This window comes from Haemaphysalis longicornis, unplaced genomic scaffold (genome assembly GCF_048455015.1).
Source record: "Haemaphysalis longicornis isolate Haplotype H1 unplaced genomic scaffold, Haemaphysalis longicornis Haplotype H1 scaffold_2, whole genome shotgun sequence".
NCBI classification, from domain to species: Eukaryota; Metazoa; Arthropoda; class Arachnida; order Ixodida; family Ixodidae; genus Haemaphysalis; species Haemaphysalis longicornis.
The window spans coordinates 58,943,718-58,965,379 of NW_027526295.1; the positions used below are offsets into that span (position 1 = coordinate 58,943,718).

The 21,662-nt window shown below is 44.7% G+C and overlaps 1 protein-coding gene across 1 annotated transcript in view; it reads left to right on the plus strand.

Moving 5' to 3' along the window:
- The window catches only part of LOC144167991 (diuretic hormone receptor-like), an 82,286-nt gene extending 65,249 nt beyond the window's left edge, over positions 1–17,037 (plus strand). Inside the window, exons 8-13 of the mRNA XM_077697093.1 lie at positions 5,059–5,146; positions 9,383–9,449; positions 11,051–11,136; positions 12,599–12,731; positions 16,045–16,086; positions 16,777–17,037. Of these exons, the coding sequence (XP_077553219.1) occupies positions 5,059–5,146; positions 9,383–9,449; positions 11,051–11,136; positions 12,599–12,731; positions 16,045–16,086; positions 16,777–17,037 (677 nt within the window). The remainder of the gene's footprint in view (positions 1–5,058; positions 5,147–9,382; positions 9,450–11,050; positions 11,137–12,598; positions 12,732–16,044; positions 16,087–16,776) is intronic.
- Positions 17,038–21,662: the final 4,625 nt, after the last annotated feature.

Consider the following 21,662-nt stretch of genomic DNA (forward strand, 5'->3'; position numbering starts at 1 on the left):
TGGTTGAATAGCTACAAATTTTAAACAAGAAAGGAATCTGCGATAAATATGGCTGAGACTCCCTACGAATAAGCAGCTGATAGCGTTAAACCACTTCCTTTGAAAGAAGAGAAGCCGTAAAAAATCAGGCACCCCTCAGTCTGACGACGACTGTGGTTGAACGGGAGGCTTCTTCGTGACTAATAATCGATTTGACACGGTGGCTTGCAGGATTTTTCTGTCTCATTTTCGACACCCATGCACTCCTTTCTAAATCCAATGTCGGTAACTGGAACCCAATAGAAACAAAATGTCGAAAAGGAGCAATTGCAAAGGCGCCGGCTTCATAACGTGAGAAACCCAGGTTCAATTCGCTCCTCGGGAAGCATTTTTCTTTTATTTCACCTGTTTGCGCGTTGGACTTCATCAGTGAAAACAATAGAGTGGTTTTTGATTCATTTGACTACGATGAGGTTTAACGCGCCGACGCTACAAAGTTGATGACGAGCGGCGAAGGGAAGGGTCCCGGAATAATTTTGTCCACCTGGGGATCCTTAACGTGCGCTAATATCTCGAACCCCGGGTGTTTCCTATTTCTGCACCACCAGAAAAGGGGTCGGCGCAGCCGGAATTCAATCCCCGCATTTGGGCTCAGCAGCACGACGCTATAGCCACTGAGCCACCACGGCGGCTTTACAACACTAAAGATTCGCTTTAAAACTGCATCTCGGCAGAGAACAACCTTCAAAGCCGGCCATAGAAGTTTCACTCACCGCCAAAGCGTTTGAAAACAGCTCATACGTAGAAAGGCTTGAACGGTTCAAACGCTGAGGCGACAAGAAACATATTCCAAAAAGCAGTATTTTACTTGCTGCCGTTATGAAGTAAAGAAGAAGCGCCCAGCTACGTAATTGCGGAGGGTGTCCGCCTGTGCCGTTTGCAACAACGGCTTTTGAAAGCCTTCATCGCTCGTGCTGCTCTTTCATAGCGAGGGGAGGGTATATGGCGTTTAATAGATCGCGGTGACCCAAACTTTCACTCAATCTTTGGCGGCGTTTGCACCGTAACACTTCATTATCAGAGAGCATCTATCAACCTCACTTTCTAAGCCTCGATCATGAAAATGTCAGTATCACGTGCGGTTGGGCACTAGGTGCTTTACATATTTTATCTCGGGCACGCCAAGTCACGCCAATAAAGAAATACCTCTGTTTTCGTGAAGGCCTTATTGCTTGATACTTTCCTGTCCGGAATTAATGACCAAGCATTGCATTTAAAGAAGGCGCACCATTCCTTAAAGAAGAGACGTGATAGCTTAAAAAACCGCGAGAAAGAGATAATGATGGAAGATTGTGCTCTAAGCATCTACGACCCGAACATTGTTACGCGGGCCCTGAATAATCTAGCGCATGTGCTATAGAACGAAAGGCTATGCATGATTGCGAAATGATGTTATACTTTGCCACCTAGTCGTTGTATTTTATTTATTTTTATTTATTTATGTACATACTGCAGACCTTTCATAGGTCCAAGCAAAACAGGCGCTTCACAACAAGACGAAAAAAACAACGTAAACAACAATGCACAATAAACATGAGAACATCAAGTAAGGGAGTTAACACAACGAGATTGAATATCAGCGTTCCAATCATTTAACGTTTGGGGAAAAAAAGAGAACTTAAAATGGTCTGTGCGAGCGAAATATGACGTAAACTTTTCCGGGTGATCATGGCGTGCAGACCATCTTGACAAAGGAATTGAATAGTTACTGGGGTCTAGCCCAAGCATTCTATTGACGACAAGAGAAAGGAAATCCAAACGGAGTTTCTTCCGACGGGCCTGAAGTAATCGAATGGTATGGTCACGCAGTAAATCTGAGGGGGAATCGTAAGGGGGAAATTTAGAATATATGAACCTGGCGGACTTCCTTTGGATTTTTTCCAACTTCCTGATGTTTGAAGATGTGATCGGATCCCACATTATACATGCGTACTCCAGTTTTGGTCTGATCAAGGAATAATAACTCAGCAGCTTAGCATTAGAGCGTGCGGCCTTAAGTTTATGTCTTAAAAAACACAGCTTACGAAACGCAGATGAACATACATTGTCAATGTGCTTGTTCCATGATAAAGTATTCGTTAATGTCAAACCCACATATTTTACAGAAGTGACCTCTTTTAGAGGTTATGATCCCAACATGTAGTTAAAGCTGAAAGGCACTTTCTTGCGTGTAATGCGTATTATGACACTTTTATCTGTGTTTAAAACCATTCCTCAGCGGGAACACCAATAACCTATTCTACCTAGACTTCTAGACAGGTTTTCTTGGTCACTTGGACAGGTGAGGTTACAAAACAGGACACAGTCGTCAGCAAATAACCGCATTTCCACAACAGGGCAAGCTTCATATACGATAGCATTGACAAAAAATAAAAGCAATGGTCCAAGACACTTCCTTGGGGAGCACCAGAGCGAACTGGAAGACAGTCAGATTTTTCTGAATTAATGTGTCGATGCGAGCTAGTTGGTACTTCATCATGGGAACAGTTTAAGCGCCAGGCACAACTGGAGGAAGTAAAACAGACAGGAAAGGGGCGCGTTCCCATGATCAGATTTTTCATCGCCGAGCGAGACAAATTGCTTGCGATTAGATAGGTAGGCCGCTATCCCATTAGACAATAACTTTAGAGAGAGAGATAGAGAAACATCTTTATTTGCCCTTCTATAATGGCTTCTGCGTTGCGGGGGGAAGGAGCTTCTGTTACCAGTCGCCCCCAAGAACTACCTCAATGTGTTGGGGGAGGGCCTCCCAGTGCTCCTCTTCTGTCAGTCGTAATGAGGAGGTGGTCAATTGTCGGACTAAGGGTGGCTACCGGCCGGCGCTTTTCGTGTGCTAGCGGAAAGCGAGTCAGAGGATCCCCGAAGACAGTAACTTTAGAAAGTCCAATATTCCTTAATTTTAGGATTAAACTGTGACGTGGAACCTTGTCGAAGGCTTTACTAAAATCCAAAAATATTGCGTCAATTTGGCCATTGCAATCTAGCACCGAAGCGAAGGAGTGTATCACAGATACTAATTGTGTGGATGTGGAATGTCCTGTCTTAAATCCAAGCTGATGCACGGTTAGTACGGAGTTACGTTGAAGAAAATTGTTTATGTGGTCGGCAATAATGTGCTCCATTATTTTCGAACATGTAGATAATAAAGATATGGGTCGGTAGTTATCTATTGAAAACCGGCAGCCTCTTTTAGAAATGGGCAGAACTGGGGCTATGTTCCAGTCGCTTGGGTCATGGGACTTTCGTGCAATGTAGGCGCGCTTTGAAGCGCCACCCTTTCATATGCTTCCTACATTTTACCGTTACAACATTAAAACTACTGTTGATATAAACGCAAAACCATTAGTCTGGGATTCTGAATATGAGTAGCAGAGGCAAAAATCATGACCCCTCGGTCTAACGGCGACAGTGCTCGAACGCGAAGCTTCCTCGCGATGAATTTTTTGGTTGGGCAATCCCACACTCCGAGCATCTTCTGCTCTGTAGGTACGCACCCGTTTTCTATAGTACCCAGAGGAACTTTCGGTTGTACACTCCGGATGACTAACATCTGGGTTTGGGGTGGACGGCGCGAATCGATACCTGCTGATTGACGTTCATTTCAAATTGGAGCAATCGTATACAAGCCGGCTTCACAACGCGAGGGAACCAGTCTGGCTTCCGGCAACGGGAAGCGTTTTTCAAGATCAGAAAATTTTATGGGCTCGCCTTGTCATCGCAACTCGCTCGCTAGACCTAAGTAGTGCATCACGGCGTCCCGTCGTAGCGGCTGTCGTCGCGGCGTAACCCACAGGCTTCGAAAGCCAGGCGGTTTACATTCTCATAAGAGTTCAAAACTCATGAACCGCTGGCGCTTGTAGTATATCTCCCTTTTTTAGCGCGAAGAAAATTGTAGGTGCATTTGAAACAAAATCTACGTAATTAGCCGGCACCCTCCGCGTTGATTTAGTTAGCAACGCTCGTTGGGTTGGTTTAAACGATAGCAGGTCTCTATCCAACCGCGGCCTGTTGCCTGTGCGGAGATCACGCCACCCGTTCTCACATCATATGGGCATGCCCACAAAATACATTCCCACTTAGCACCTCTGAGGAGCACTGGGAGGCTGCGCTCCGCAGCTCCAATCTGGACCTTCAGGTCCAGTTAACCGATAGGGCTATGGCAGTCACCAGTAAGTGGCGGATGCCACCGGCTACAAGCGCCACCTAAATGGCATGGATTCAATAAAATTTTATCTCTCTCTCTGTCTCGCTCTCTTAACGATAGCAGACCAAAAAAAAGTCGCAGTGCAATACCGGCACGTGCAGGAGGAAAAGCAAGCAGAAAAAGAACAGAACTCCCCCAGGCGCAGGTTCAGGCGGGGGGCACGCGAGCACTGCGAACGTGGGAGATTTGATTTGCATTGGGTGGTAACAGTGAGCGGATAACGGTGCTACAGCCCATTATGGCGAATCACTGCTTCTGCCCTTCTGAAAAAAATATCAAAGCCGTTCGGCTGAGTGGAACGGCTTTATTATTTTTTTCACTTCACCCCCGATAAGCGTCCCACACATTCGGCTTTTCTTCATGCCGTATTGGCATATCACTGCGTTACTGAGGACACAGAAGCTTCGCTTTAAATTTTTTTTCTTTGTGGTATGCAAACGGCGACCTCAAAACACGTGAAAACGTCTTAAAAAACAAGTAATGCAGTAATTCAAGCCAGGGGACACCGATCGCGGCGTACTTGGCTACCTATGTTAAAATTGTCGGCTTTTTTCGGCACCATATATACGTCCCTGAGAAAAAGTGTAAAGAATGGAGATGTTTTGTAAATATTTTCGTTACAGTACTTTGTTACCCAATGAGGTGTAATAGTGGGATTAGCTGTTGGTACCGGTTTTGCGTTGCGAGAGGACAGAGTAAAACTAACCACACTAGCACTACAACTACGAATAGTGTATTATGCGTGACGGGTGTATTTATCTGTGTTACGCAACGGTGTTCTTTCTCAATTTTGCGTTTTGTTTTTGCTGCAGCAGGAATACCACTTGTCGTGGTTGCGGTATGGGCAGTCACCAAAGCCTACCTCAGTCCTAACCACAACTACCCTAACCTGTCGGGAGGCATGTGAGTGCTGCAATGTACCGAGAACAGCTTCTGTTTGTTTGTTTGCGTGAATGGGTATTGTGTGTCTTTTTCACTGACCGACCCTCTTTGAAGCTGATGTTGAACCGCCTTTTCAAGTGGTCTTACGATACTTGAAACTTCTACAGAAATCCGAAACGCTCAGATAGCTGTGTTGTATGCGGCTATTCGCCTCAGTTGTCGTGCAGTGCATATGCAGTGCAGTGCAGCCATATTCGATGAGTTTTGGTGGCGTTGCCTGTGAACACAAAAAAACAGTTGATTTTACGCGGCGTTCCCCGTATTGGCCTTTAGGAATAATGGGAGAAATGTCCATTCCACCTTTTGGATAAATATCGCAATGAATGTATGGTTGTAAATGATTTTGTCTGAAAGGAATTAATTTACCTTCAATCTAGACACCAAGTGCCTCTCTGAAAGCACCCTAAGGGAGGTGTCAGCCATAAAAAATTCCTAATTAAGAAATAGCGAAATATAGCACGAATATACCTCAGGAATCACGCGACTGCGATTTGCGGTCTCGAAATATTTTAGTGTCTTCCAGCTATTTAAAAAAAATTGCCAGAAATACAGACAGAGATTTTAAGATCTTTCTTGTATGCCTGAAACACGATGTTTCGGTGGTTTCACTGAATATAGGTAACAATACTGTGGAAACATGAAATTGGGCAGGATTAGTGGAGGGGGGCGGGTGACATAAAGTCGCAGTATGCCTTCGCTTACTGCATCGTAGTTCCAACGACCGCACCAAATGAGCGTTGCCAGAATGCCAGCAAGGGACGCATTGTTATAGAACGAGATGACGCACAGCACTGCTCATAACCGAATTGTGTGTGATCTGTAACTAGTGCTACAGAAACTATGACCGAAAAAATGTCCCTCCAGACCTCTGTCCTTCTGAGCAGCACGCCATGACCGAAAAACAAGCCTTTCTTGCCACCGCATAAACCAACGAATGGGTGGGTGTGTATCGAAGGGGTGGATGAGCGGGCTTGGAGGCGCACACTGGACCTGCTCGACTCCCAAACGCTGATCTTGCCTGGGCGTTAGAAGGCATATTCGCAAGGCGTGGACACACGCCGGAGAGGTTTTAGAGCGTAAAGCACCAAATAGTCAATGTTCCGAACACTTAGAATTCAATTCATAATTTTAAATGGCAGGAAGTTTTATCTCGTGATTCAGAAATTCCAAAACCGCGAAAATTACAAAATATGAGGCATAACGCAGCCCTCAGCTACAAGGGTGTTTTCAAAAACGCCGTATCTCCGGGCTACCGGTTCCCGAATACCCCCTTCCGCCCGCTAACTTGCGCCGAATACTTATATGGAGAGGTGAACTGGTTGTTGCCAACTAAACCCTCCTTAAACGCATTTTACAATTCTAGTATTTATTTGAGCTACAGCCAGTAGCAAAGGCGCAGTATCAAAATCGTGTTGTTTTAGAGAATCAGCGAAAAAAAGTGGCCGAGTATCTGCTCACTTCGCTCAAAACTTCATCGAAAGGCGATGCTCTTCTACCGCCCTGCCCCGTATTACCCTTTCATCTCTCACCAGCCTTCAGGCTTTTCCTCTCCCGTCTGACTCCTTTCACAATAAATACGAAGGAGGTTTGCTGAATTTAATTCCATTTTTCACCGTTCCACCGACCTGGTGTCATAAACTGAAACCTTCCGTTACTGGGCCTGTTTGACGTTTCACTTCTGGTTGCCCGGGGCTGCCCGCGGGATACCAGAGGCGAGAACCGGTCATTCGTTTTTCTCGGGCAGGTCTACGCGTCACTTCCGGCGGCGCCAGTTGTCTTCGATTTTCTTTTGTCAAACAATCTCTGGCTTCCCTTGGGCTGCGAAAACCGCCAGGACGTTTGTGGTCTGGCGACAAGCTGGCTCATATCTGGAAGCCAGCAGAGGACACTCTTAACACACGACAAAATGAGATTGACTCGTGCCGTGCGGCCAGTTTAAGTATAACGGTAGGGAGGTGTTTGGTTCTTTCGTGTGTTACGGCTTTAAGGGTGGTAAGTTGGTTTAACTGATGCGCAGCTTATCTTTGGAAACAGATTTCACTTAATCAAAACGTTGTATTGTCCTACAGCACGGTTTTTTTTTGCAACATGGGACCCTTGGTTTTTCATCGGGACAGTCCCATAAAAGACGGGAGGTACCGCTTTAACTGACGCTAATTCCCTATTGAGCTGGCGTTAAACATGACAAGTACTTTTTATCTCGGAGACGAGACAAGCGTTGTGAAGTTAGATGGAAACATGCGTGTTTTTGGTAATTAGGGTAAGTGGTTTGTTTGCACGAACATGGGCTGTGCGTACGTGAAGCCTTTGAATGAAAGGTTTTGTTTGTGTGCCCGCAAACCATGCCGGCTGGTCCTCAAAAAACTGCGGCAGAGGGCACATCATCAGGAATTTAAATTTGCTTTTCACGTACGTGGTAAAGCGCGCTACGCATGCGCAATGCGCTCCCATGCTATCGAAGCGGAGTATAGACTGCTAAAAAAGTACGCGCCAATCCACCCAAATCAGGTGGATAGAAAGCGATTCTGTCAACGGCACCCACAACGATTCCCTATACGACGTCACTTGCATGCACACAGGCGGCGCTAGAAAGAGTGAAACCAGAGGCAAGTGAAATGCACTTAACCACACCCTTATTACATCAAAGAGATATTCTTTGCTAAGGTTAATCAATGCATAATTCATGGACGCTGGTTGGCTGAGTTGTATTGGGAAGTCACGCGAGTGCAAAACTCTTTATTTTTTATAAATTTAAAGAAAGCTTAAACACCGTGCTAGACGAACTCACTTCTCCTCTTCTGCCGCCACCGATGGAGGTGAAGAGATCGGCGGCAGAGATGGAGATGGAAGCGAGATGCCACGCGTCGGTGTCAGCTTTATTTAATTTTTATAACTCCTTGGGCATGCGCAAGGCGCGCGCTCGGGCTCTTCACTGGCCGGGGGGGAAGGGGGGGGGGGTAGTGCACAGCGGCGCGGAAAGTCGCGTCACGCTATCACGTTGTATTCAGCGAGAGCGCAGGAGGTAGTCCCGCCGATGTGCGTTTGGAGTGCATTGTCTATGTCCCCCCCTCTCCGCGTTCGCTGGTTGTTCTATCGGTAAGATAACGGGCTCTCGTTATATTTCTCTATTCGTTCCAGGTTAGATTCCTGGCGGTGGCAGTAACTTCTTTTATTTGTTCTCAGGAGTTTTTTGTTGACACCGACGGTCGTGACAGAACCCTTGGGGTGGGGGGTAAAAATCCTTGAGGTGAAATGGTCACCTAAAATTTTTTTCTCATGGACGTTGACAATTTGTCAAGTACGAAGTGAATGGACGTGCAGCGATGCAAAATGGCTGCCTAAATGAGTCGGTGTCACTGCGTCCTGCTCGTATTTAGACTCGGGAAGTGGCCTGTCCGTATAGAGCGCCCCGCCAAAACAGACAGCGAAAGCAGCGTTACAGCATTTTGTGAAGTGGACTGTAGCAGACGACTGAAAAAAAAAAGGTTGCTTTCTTGAGTGACCATTGCAGCTGGCCTCCTTCTCGATTTTTCGGTGTCAAGTGTACACCGGGGTGCTTGAGCTACGTAGTGATGTTGCAACTTCTTCCCTGAGAGCAAGGTTCTCGGAACCAACGCCCGAAAATCAAAGAGGTGCACTTTAGTAGTTAGGAAACCTTCACAAGGTATACGCTGGGGTGCGAGCGCTTTCTGTATTTTGCCGTCAAAATGTTGTTTCAACGGGTATTTTTACACTTGATCTCGAAAATATCAACCGCACATCCATTTTCCATTAGGAAAACACTACCCAGTTCTAGTAACGCTTGGACGCTTTGCCTGAAACATGTGTAATGATTTTGGTTTTCTCAACCACTTTGACAAGTATTAACATTGGCAACAAATTTAGTCGCTTGAAAATGTTTCGCCGAAATGAACTTTTCGAATAATTTCTTTAATCAATTGGTGGGGTGGCTATATCGAGGGACAGATATACAGAACAACATTGCGAGTTCAAGTAGACGAATGAAGACTATCGCCTTTATTAAACTCATGAAAGTAAGGATTGCGGAGACTACATTCGGGAGAACCATAATTTCCTAGCTGCAAAACGGCAGCAAGGTGGTTATTGAGAGATTTGCTTGTACGCTTCTGTTTAAAGAATCCCCAATCGTTTGTATGAAAGCTGAAACCGTCACAGAAGGGAACGTTCTCCTTGCAGGTGCATATGGCAGCTGAAGGACATATACGACTGCATATTCATTGGACCGGTCATGCTGGTTCTACTGGTAAGTGAGACGAGACACTGACACTATACCATGGTCTACAAAAGTGAGCAGGCCTACTGGACGAAAAGAAAAGTTCTAGGGCAATATAGATAGAATGTATTATTCATTTATTTATTTATTTATTTATTCATTTTTGTATTTATTTATTTATTTATTTATTTATTCATTTTTGTATTTATTTATTTATTTATTTATTTATTTATTTATTTATTATAAATGCCTACAGCACCCTATGGGCATTTTTATGTGTGAGGTGGTTAATTAGTAATCTAAAAAATAACAAATTGTCATACAAAACCAAGCTACAAAAATGGGAATACAGGTTTGTGTTTTAGCAGTTTGGAACGTAACAACACGATATGGTCAACAGCAGCAACTTAAATGTTAGCACTCAGGAAACACTCTGAAAAGCAGTAAAAACATTCGGTGAGCCCATAATTTTATTTGGTTACGTGTTCCAATCGGTAATTGTATGGGGAAAGAAGGAATACTTAACTGCGCCGATGCGGCACTGGTATGGACTAGTTGCTTCTAAATTTTGTATTCGTGACGATGCGGATTTCGGTGTTTTTAGGTATTTCAAATAAACACCCGAAGGAAAAGGTGGAAACTTAAAGGAGCACTGACACCAATTTTTGGCGTTAATATTATTGCACAGTTCGCTTCCTTCACTCAACAGAATACCCTGGCTGAAATATGAGCGGCCTGCGACGCGAAGAACATAGTTCAGTTGGATCGCATTTATCGCGCCGACGGAGCAGCGCGCGGAGCGGCACTCAGCAAATGGACATCAGCGTGACATCACTTCAGGAGAGGAAAAAGAAGTGACGCGCAGGGCTCGCCAAAAACTCGTGACGTCACTTCACGCGCGCGACCCCACGAGCGGCGAGCGGGCGCAACACCCTCTCAAGCGGGCACCGGTGACGTCCGCACAAAGCGGTGACGTCAAACCGGGAGGCTGTCATATGCGCCGTTCGGGAGGAAAGCGCGGGAATTTGAAACAAACGATTTTCAAGCCGTTCAATGTAATTAACTATCGCGAACTGAAGTATTTGAAGTGCTGTTTCAGGTTCGCCAGACCATTAAGCATCGATAAAAGCCATAAAAGTGTAACATAAAATTTTCGTGTCAGTGCTCCTTTAACAAGGCGAATGATGCTGATGCGAGATAGAGCAAGTCGGAGACGTGACTACACGAGATGCTTACGCGAAAGGTTCGTGAAATGGGAACGCACACGCATTCTCCTATGGTACCTTTGGATGAGCAGGCGGCAGGGATCGTACGGAACTTTATTGCCGATACAACGGGTTTCTGTAGAGGGTGGCAGAATGACGTCATGGTGACGTAGGAGCGAGAGCTCTTGTGCTCATCTTCGCGGCATTGCCTGCTCGGTTACGTCCCACATCACAAAAGAAAGCTTAGGCGCCCATTCATTATTTACAGCGCACAGAGCAATATATTTGAGGAAAATATTGTGAGAACATTTTGGCGGCCGTATTAAAATGCAATATAACAATTTAAAGGCGCACTCGTGATCTGCTTATGAAGACTTGAAGAAAAAATTATGCTACAGGCTACTTTCTTTCCTTTCCTTCTTCTAGACGAACATCTTCTTTTTGAGCCAAATTATGTGGGTATTAATCACCAAACTGCGGGCTGCAACGTCTGTGGAGTCACAGCAGTATCGGTAAGTTAACATGCCGATATTTTGCGTATTTACTGACGCTACCAGCATCGAAGTGCGCAAGCGTACACGCACTGCAGTGCCTGTTATGCTCGTAACATATCACGCCGTGTGAACAGGGAGTATTTGGAAAGTGATCGCGAGAAATAGGTCGTAACATTTTCATCCTCAGCAGTAGTAAATTTTTCCTGCATCGTGCGTATATGTTCCTATGAGTGGGTCAATAGAAATATGTTTCAGAGAAAATGTCAAGTTCACTGTTTAGAGGTGTTTGAAGATCTGAAATTCCGTACTGTTCCGAGGAAATGCGGTACTCAAGCTGCACGACCCCTTGCTCCTGTTCAAATGTTGGTCTTGTAGCATAAAAGCATTGCACGAGCGCACCTCACTTGTATATATGCCACTTATGTAAAAGTATCTCTTTACAGTATGTATGTAAGCACACACCCACGAACACATGCAAGCACACGCACCCGAACAAACACACACACACACACGCACACACGCACGCACACAAACAAATATACATGCGTGAGTGTGTGTGCAGGTGCATGTGTGCGTGCACAGCAACATAGATACTAGCTTTCAACTTGCAGCTCAACAATCACTAGTGCGGCAAGTTTGTGACGTTAGTGACGGCAACTTGGTTGTACCCTATGTCAGTCACCCTTGTTTCAGGGAAGATATTAGTACTTTTCAAAATTGGCTTTCTGCGTTATAATTGTTTTTCTTCCGCGAAGTGATCAGGGGCCATAGCGAGCGCTATAAAACGGGTGCTAAGAGCTATTTATGAACGTATTCACTCCAATTTGCTATTTAGTTTTTTGATTAGTGCAGTTACGCATATGATTGCAATGTGGAAATTCTAAAGAATCATCACTCAAACCGATAACCATCGTGCCGTTTACGAAATTCTAATTGAGTACACAGCTACCGCGCACAGACCCGCAGCTTTCCAGATGCGGGGAACGGACTCCGTTCCGCAGCTCAGCGTCGCAAAGCTACATGCACGCGCTGATGTCACTCAGAGCGGCACACGTCACACACACGCCTTGAATTATCTTCGACTTTATCTTCGCACGAGAACGGCGGCCACGACGCCATACTTTCCGGTCGAGTCGAAGATAAAGCACGCAGCGTGTGTGACGTGGGCAGCTCCTGAGTGACACCAGCGAGTTGGTGTGATTTTGCGAAGGCCACCCTTATAGGGTTTAGTATTGTTGATCAAACAATCCGCAGCCACCGCGGCAGATTTTTCCAAGTAGACGGCGTAGTTGAATGAGCCTATTAATGAGAGGAACAACCCTAAAAATAAATTTGCGTTCTTAAAATTATTCAACACTACCTGATCGGCTCCTTGAAATGTTTGTGCACTTAAGGTCACAGGTCTGTCCTAAGGAGTGGTACATCATCTTGAACAGCTTCAAGTTTATTCGTGTGGCTGTTCTTTCTATTCTCAACGCAGAAAAGCAGCGAAGGCTCTGCTCGTGCTAATTCCTCTACTGGGCGTCAGCTACATCCTGGTCATCTGGACGCCTCAGCACAAGACAGCCAAAGTGGTGTTCACGTACCTCCAGATAGCACTGCTGTCCACGCAGGTGTGTTAGAATGAAATCCCTTTCTTTACTTTAATATGCGGAGTATTCATTTAGATTCGCGCGAGAGGAATATGGATTTCGTAACAAAAGGTGATATGAGGTAAACCCTATAATATATATGTGCAAATACGGACCTTCAGTTTTTAAGATTAATTTTAAATTTTAAATAAGTAAAAATATCTACAATAATTTGTATTCGCAAGCCGCATTGACCACGCTTTATTACTCCGGTTCTTGGCAGGACAAGGAAGGGAACAACGACGTTACTATCGTGCTCAGCAGTCTATTTACGTGTGAGGTGCCGGCTACAAACCATTGTTTTTGGCTTGAAGCAACCGGGGGCTGTTATCTTCAAAAATTACTCGTATGAGCAGCCGAAAGGTTTCATTCTTCTGCTTATGCAAATCTTCTGTTCAACGAAAAAACAAGTCATGTCTGAGGAGTACTTACAAAAACGCCGGTAACCAAGCTGAAAAACAATAAAGAAAACAACGAATAACACACTGAACGGTATTGAATTGTTACTTGCGAGAGTAAGGTTGGGGAGCTCATCTAGAAACACTTTCAACAAGGCAGTCCAATGCCCTGGGAGACACAAACCACAAAGAAAGCGCTGTCCAGTTCTCGAGTTTGCTGCAGGTTTAAATATTTATTTTATTATTTATTTATTTAATTTAATACATACTGCAGACCACAGTTGTGGTCCTGGCAGGACGAGCACTTGAATAGCACAATACAAAAAGAGCAAAAGGGACTAAAAAAATGAAACGGCGGACATTGCATTGTCAATCCAAGACACAAACAACAACAACAATAACAAAAAAAAAACGGGGCTATACAGTATCTAATAAGTATGGCTCAGCAAAGGAATTCCATTCAGCCACGGTACGCGGGAAAAAAGAAAATTTGTAAGTGGATTAGTATTTGTAAATGGATTAGTATTGACAAATGTTTCATTCTGAATAAGGAAGAAGAAGTTCTTCATGTATCGATGACAAATAAATACGTGGGAGGTAGCATCAAAAGTGGAATTTCACGCGTGGAAATTCAGTTACCATAATTTCACTAACTGCCTTACACTTTCGAAATATGTATGCACAGGCTAGATATTTTATTATGAAACCTTTCCCTTGATTTCGCTCACAACGCTGAACTTTCAAGAGTTTACTACAAAATTTATGGGTTAGTATACTTGCAAATAAAGTCCATATTCACAAGAAAAATGTTCACGCATAATTTCCGGCTACAATTAAATTTAGTGCGACTTGACCGCCTGTGTGTTTTAGTAGACCGAGTGTCAAAACAAGACATTTCAAGCTGTTACAAATAGTGTTACTTCATGGCTTCGTTTAGCCGCAGGGTAAAACCAACATTGTGTTGCGTCTACAGAGCTTTAGGCCTTTTCTATGTGCAATCGATGTCGTCATATTGGGCTAAGGGTTCGTTTAGAGATTTTCTATGCCGCTGAGGTGTCTGTATGTGCGGCAGCACAACGGAGCACTAAAAATGTTACCGCCGAAAGGCCTACCATGTAAAAAAAACAAGAACTGCGAAATTACTTCCGTCCCCCCTTTCCCCCGCCTACCAAAAATTCAACTTGCGACAGTTTTTTACCATGTGAGACTGCGACGTCTAGAACTATCTCTCTGCAGTACGACAACCCGACGCTTTGAGTGCTGCTGGCGGTTAAGAAGGAACTTCTCTGAGAACATTATAAATGCAAGAGCGAGGCACAGAAAGACAAGAAACGGAGGCTGTTAGGTTGAGGCTATTTAACTTAGTTTTGAAACAACGACGACCCAAGACGACACGGCGAAAAGGCAACGAATCCATTGCAGCACTGGCCTAAGGCCACGCACGTGATCCTGTGAGCATCGTTTTGTGTAAGCAAACATTTTAAATAAAGCTTCCCCCGTTACTCCGTGTAACGTCGTATCGATTTCCGCTTTATATTCCCGCGAGTATTCTAGCCCTACGTCATTTGAAGCCAATTTCGCTTCGTAGACAGCCATTGCTGTTCGCACTCGACGTATTACGAAACAAAAGGTAATATCTCTCCGTGTCGCGACCGTGATGCCGACACTGACATGTAATACGGACGCATTAAAAAAAAATATTTATGATGCAGTGTCGCATTTATGGAAGTGTCCCACTTGCGTTTTTCTTTGACAATATTTAACATAACCTGCAACTGCTCTTTTTTTTCAGAGTCTAAGTAAGAGGCAGGTTTCCACATTAGTTTAAGGTTCCAGAAAGCTTGATCAAGCGCACGAATTTTGCGGCTCATAACATTTGGTTGATATTTCTGTCCGGTGGGGGCATTCTTTTTTTTAAAAACTTATGGCAACGATTTACAGCTTGCGCACTGGCTAGAAGTACTGGCTAGAAACTGCAATGTCGTTTCCCAGTTTCTGCCTAACCAAGCTCTACAGCGATGCTGTGGCCTCATTCCATCCAGTGGAGGTGACTGGTCGCGGTGTGATGTACTCGTTATGTGTCGGGGAAGCTGGAATACGGAAAATGCTACGAGATACTCGTTTATGGTGCTCATTTGAATGAAGATTGGGTTTCTTTATATAGAAATAGTAAACTTTCGGCCTGTTTATGAAGCACAGGATAAACTCTGAAAGAGGCATGCCGTACACATGCACATACTGTAGTATCCGGAAATTGGTGATTTTGTTCACATAGGTTGGCGTACTGCTTTGAAAGTTATCTTCTTCGTCGTTGTGTATGCTAGTCGTGTACATCTTGTCGCTGTACTTTTAAGTGCGAATGCACTTCTTAAGCGACCCTGAACCTGCGTCCACCGGCGATGTCCGCATAGCATACCCACTTGGGGGATTGGCCAGGAATCTCCTCGTCTTCCTTGGCAACGGGGGGAGATGGGCGCGCGCTGCCTGGCCGCTGACATGGCACATACCCACGTGGGGGATTGGCCAGGAATCGGGCGTGAGAAGGGCTAATGCACCCGCATAAAGGAGTACTGACACGAAATTTCAAAGCTGAGATCCGCTCTAGCAATCAAGTACAACGACAACACAAATAGGTGTCTGTGAATAAATGCATCTTTCTTTCTTTGTAGTTGTGTGTGTGTGTGTGATCTCTCTTTCGCGAATATTACCGAACCGCGCAAATTCAACTCGTGCATTCGCACTTTCACATTCTTCCCCTCGGGGAAATGCGGGGAATTTTTCTGTTTTCCTGTTGCTGTAGCTCGTGGTGTTACGCCGCGACCCCCTTCTTAGTGTTTTTTCTTGCTTGTCGCTTTGTTGCCGTCTCACTTGTTTTAATGGGATCCTGTTTCTTCCAGGGTTTCAGCGTTGCCGTGCTGTACTGCTTCCTCAATGGCGAGGTAGGTAGAAATACAGTAAAAAATTCCCAGATAATTTTCACTACTACATAACAAACGCTGGCCTACCGTGACGTACAGCTGAAGTTGTACAAGAAGCTGCTTCGTGAATTAGCGGATCTTTCTTTTTCTCAATCTGGGTGAAAACTTGGGAATGTGGGTGGAAAGAAGCTAGCATTTGTGTGCGAGGAATACGGGGCTGACTTCATGCGACATGTGTTTGGTGGTATGGCGTACATTTCGTTTTATTAACAGCTCGCAAATGTTTTTAGTAGTTACATTTCAACTTCCCTGTACTGCAAAATTAGTGCTCGCAATATAGCAGCAATGAAAACAGATTGGAAGAAGCGATCCTATAGAAAGTATTATCGAAAAATTGGAAACAAATTGAATAAAACACCGGGCACCTTCGCGGTTTTTAGCCAACTTATTTGAAATCAACCATCGAAAAAGCCGGCATCATTTGTTTAGTGTTCGTCAGATTAAAATTCTTGACTGCCTTATACCCTGCTCCTGCTATTTTTTGACGCTGTTAGGGCATGTCAAATTGCTAATGTGGAACATTTTCCCTCGCTTGCCGCATTATCTTGTCAGGCTTATAGAAAATAAAGTACTCTATTTTAATGTAATATTCTCTATTCAATACAGTTAGATGAATCACGGTGGCTTGTTCTCTAAATACGCGTTCCGCAGGTACGCAACTCGGTGCGCCACCACCTGGAGCGCTGGAAGACGATGCGAGCGCTTCGCAGAGGCGGCGACCGGTGCCGCCAGGCGCTGGGCTGCGGTCGGTCGCACAAGCCGTTCACCCTGCAGCGTGGCAGCTGCGTCAGCTTCACCACCACGACGACCTCGTGCCTGCCGGCCGCGGGCAGCCGCTTCCCGTCGCAGCACAGCAAGAGGGCCAGCAACGGCTCCTACGCACAGCTGCCCTTCAGCGACAACCCCGTCTGAAGGAGCCATCGAGTGCGCAAAACAGGGAACAGCGTAGTCGTGTGTCGTCACGTGTGCATTGCTCTTTCGTCTGCTCATAAGGTCGTGCGAGTCGATGCGAGAAAGCGGAGATGACTGTCAAGCGAAATTTCGTCGAAATAATTTGCGTTGTAATGTTGCGAATTGAGGTGATACTAATGTCCGGCCAAATGGAAGTGATACGGATGTTGCAGGCCGCTACTAAGCACAGAAGAGGCCATACTTTATTTTTTTGTGAAGGCATAAGAGCGAACGTCAGGCATTCAATTCTTATTAGCAACAAGCATTTGATCTCTCCAATGCGGGTTCACAGGCGCTTTTCCCTAATCCCTGACCCCACACTACATAGTGTACTTTATAAACGGTAGAGGTGCATTTTAGTGCTTTTTACAGGTTTCCCTCTTTCCGATGTGTAGTGGTACAACGGAAATTCGCATTTCCGTTCAGTCTTCAAATCCGGGTGTTGTTTTTATATGTTGATTGCAAAATTTCCGGCGTCTCTCAGGACACTTGAAGTTGTTTCGGGAATTGTAAAGAATAATCTAATGTCAATATCACAGACGTTTTTCAACGTCTTATACCGTCGTGTTTAGTGAAGTATATGTGGCATTATATTTCCGCTCACCTTTAAGTGAATCTCCATACTCGTGGAAACCAAACTTTTCTAGCCTAGAGACGTACCAAGCACCGTCTGGATATAAAGGCATATATTGTGCGAAGAGCCTGATAAAATACATTTTAAGGAATTCCTATAATTGTTCCTGTAACGAAGGGCCGGTTTCGCTGAAAACGAGAATTCTGCCGTGGGTCGTGAGAGAGAAAACAGTGGTAGCATGCAGTGAAAGGTGGGAAAGTGGCGGAAGTTCAATACGGTAAACATTTTTACCCGCCCGCTTGTCTTGAAGACCCGCATCGTCTCTCATCTGAGGAGGGGGATGGATTGTTCTTGCCGAATAAATATCGGCCACCATTTCAAGACACCTTGACAAACGGATGTCTATCGGTTCAAATTTTAGTTTTGCCCGAATGCACAACAAAACAGCATCATTAACTCCAAGGAATTGGTGAGTTTTGTAATTATGCAATAAGACTTACTTGGCGCTACCTACAATAACCGGATGTTATAACAGCTCATGGTGAAAAAGTCACACCTTAGCCCTGTCCAGCCTGGGAAATACTGTACACCGCGGAACAAAAGTAACAAATATCCTGGTGTGAAAGATTTTGCTACCAATTAGCTGCTTGGTGCCGGGAAACAAATATCACAGCTTCACCAATTCTTCGTTCTAGAAAACTACAAAGCTGGACACTTATTAAAAAAAACGCTGATTCTGCAAGGTTTTGTTGAATGGAACCGTATATGACAGAAAGTGCATAATTTATATTCGCGTAAATTTACGCGAGCTCTTGCGAAGACATGAGAACAGACAGACAGACAGACAATGAACTTTATTGCAAGACATGAGAACGCGATAGAAAAATTAACGCTGCTTAAAGGTGTAATAGTGTATGGCTGGTGAGAACTGTCAATTTAGTGAAGAGAATGACTTGTCAGCGCGGCACCATAGCTGTCGTTCTCATGCAATGTGCATTTGACACTGAAAAGCATATTCCTAGCGTGCGACAAATATTTGAGCCCAGTCAGTTCGAGAACTGCATGAAAACTTCACAATGGCTGAAGTTCCGCTAAAAATATAAATACCCGCACACTATGGTTGACCTTCTTTGATAACGTTCTTATTAGGTTCCTGAGGAACGGTGCTGTGCACACCTTCTTTGTTAGGCCTTGTAAAGAACGCGGTAATACAGTGTTTACGTCACGGCTAAAGCACCTGCTTATTTGGCCTTCCAATGCAAGGCACAATAAAAGCTTCGTTATTCGGGCTCGAGGGGTACCATAAAATTGTTTTAAATCAGCGGAACTCGAGTTGGCATGTGGGCCCTACATTAAATGGATAGCGCGCCACACTGCGGGGGCAGGAAACAAAGAAGCCACATATTGACTCGTTGCCGCGAATTAGGGGCTTTCTTTCGCTTCGCGGAGCATTTTTCCCGACTCGCCATTACTGGCACAGTCGATGAGGCCTCGCTGACGCACCGCCGAACCAACGAAAGAGGTGACGGGCTACCCGCCGCGGCACAAACGAAAGCAGGACCACGACGAGCAACTCAAGCCACGTTGCGCACGCTTGTTGCGAACGCCACGTGATAGCATGCGTAGGCAAGCGACTACAGCACAAAACAAACCCTGTGACTGCATGCGCCGTCGGCCGCGCAGCGCCCCTGCGGAAGCGAAATAAGCTGTCGCCGCAGCGTTGCGCCCGCAATGCGCTGGTTTTTTGTTTGTTTGGATGTTTTGACTCGCTAGTAAATTTGGTTTGGTTTAAATTTGCAACACATTGTAACCACTTTCGGCCGACTTCTTCTACGAGGAGGGATGGAAACCAGGGCATCCCACTTGGAATTAACCGTTATGGACACCGATGCGTTCGAATTATCAGGAGTTTTACTCCATTGAAATGTAGACGGCTGAGCGCGCCAGTTCTACCAGCGCGCCAGTTCTACTTTAGCGTAAGTTCGAATTGACCGAGTTCAAATTTAGGAGCTTTTACTGTATTGGAGTCCTAGGCTTTGAATATTTTTTCTGGCTTGGAATTCTCCGAAGTGGTTGCCAATGTTTTTGCAGATATCCTACTAATTTAGAGGTAGCGGCAGGGCTCCTAATACGGGCGCATTGAGTTCCAAGACGTCTGTACGCAAGGTATTTTGCACGCACAAATCACGAGAGATGCCAAAGGGAATGGGTAGCAAAACCGACTAAAATCGATTTTTTTTTGTTATTGTCCCACAATATTCTAACGCTCGTCGAGAACGTCCCCACGAAGTTGCATCCTCAGATGCACACAGGAATTTCTTTAAAAATGCCGCCAAACGCGCCCTAAGTGGCCCGGCCTCGTCACTGCAAGTTTCGTGTGATGCACAGTGGTATTTACATTGTTCCTTTTTCCTTAAAATTGTTGGATAACGTTTATTTTTTAATTACTTAGAAATATAGCGCATGGGTAGTTGAATGTTTCCGTAGTTCACTGTAAGCCGAAATGGAGCGGCGTCAGCTTGAAATAGCATTGCGCATGCATTGCGATACGTTTCTTTACGCAAGATCGGTCACCTATTATTCTGTTTACGCGCACTTAATTCGTTTCTGTCTAGGCATATTAGAGCGATATTTTAACCCTAAAGTCCGCTGTGCTAGAAGCATTTCCTAGCTTTTCTAGCGAAAATTAAAAAAAAATAACGCGAAACCGTTCAAGTGCGATTTCTCAAAACACAGCTTCCGCAGAGAAAAGTAACATTTTCTCTTCAGGAATTTAAGCTTTTAAAACCATTTTTGTGTGATTTCAGTATCAGTGCTCTATACACAGTATGAAGCAGAATAAGCATGTTCGCACCAAAATTTTATTATTTATTTAAACTTCTTTCCCTAAAAAATAACTATAATTTGTGCTTGTGCTATATATATAAATATATATATATATATATATATATATATAGAAATAACGGTTGGCAGCCAAGAAAACCTCGGAAAGCAAAGGGGAGGTTGTGGTAGGTTATTGAAACAGATAAGGAATTTGGAAAGAAAGAAAGAACGCGGAGAAAAATGCCCGCCAGGTGGGATCCGAACCCACGACCTCCAGAATACCGGTCTGGTGCGACCGGTATTCTGGAGGTCGTGGGTTCGGATCCCACCTGGCGGGCATTTTTTCTCCGCTTTCTTTCTTTCTTTCCAAATTCCTTATCTGTTTCAATAACCTACCACAACCTCCCATTTGCTTTCCGAGGTCTTCTTGGCTGCCAACCGTTATTTCTGTGTTATTTCTACGAGCTCCTCATTTCCCATTCTGATTCGCTACATATATATATATCAAAATGAATGGTTACGGCAACCATTAATATGGCGGTTTAGAAGAAAGCCGGAGGTATTTACACACATAGAAAATGTTTCAGCCCTGTGGTTCTAAAGACACTTCTTAAAAAGTTCCTTAAGCCGAGCAAAAAATTCGAAAAACCCAGAATTTATATATTAAAACCTATTACATGAAAGTTTTCACGTGGTTACTAGACATGTACTATACATATACTGAAAAATGGCCAGTCGATAGCTCAAAAAGAAGCGAATGTATCGGGCGACGTATTTCGACACCTACCTGCACTATCCATCCGCCCTTAAAGGAAGGTTTTGTCATTCTCCCATGATTCGTGTTGTTCCAAAACTCAGGTATTTTTCTCGGTGGCAACATTAAACATCCTCATTTGTAAATGTTTCAATGCTATCTCCTTCCACTGAAGAGAAGAGTTGTTACAACGACCTTGGTTCCGGCTTATTCCTTAGTGCAACATCGTAAGCGTTCATCCTGCCACAATATCTGAGATAGCACAGAGATAGAGGTGCACAGTCAGGGTATGGAGGCACACAGGAAAAGTCGCCGAGGCACGAACAAAAGTTTGTACACCCTTCTAAGCGTAACAATGCTACCGAATGGTCGACCTATTTTTACGTCATCAACTTGTCATGAAGGAAAACGGAACAGGCAAGAATACGGACATGC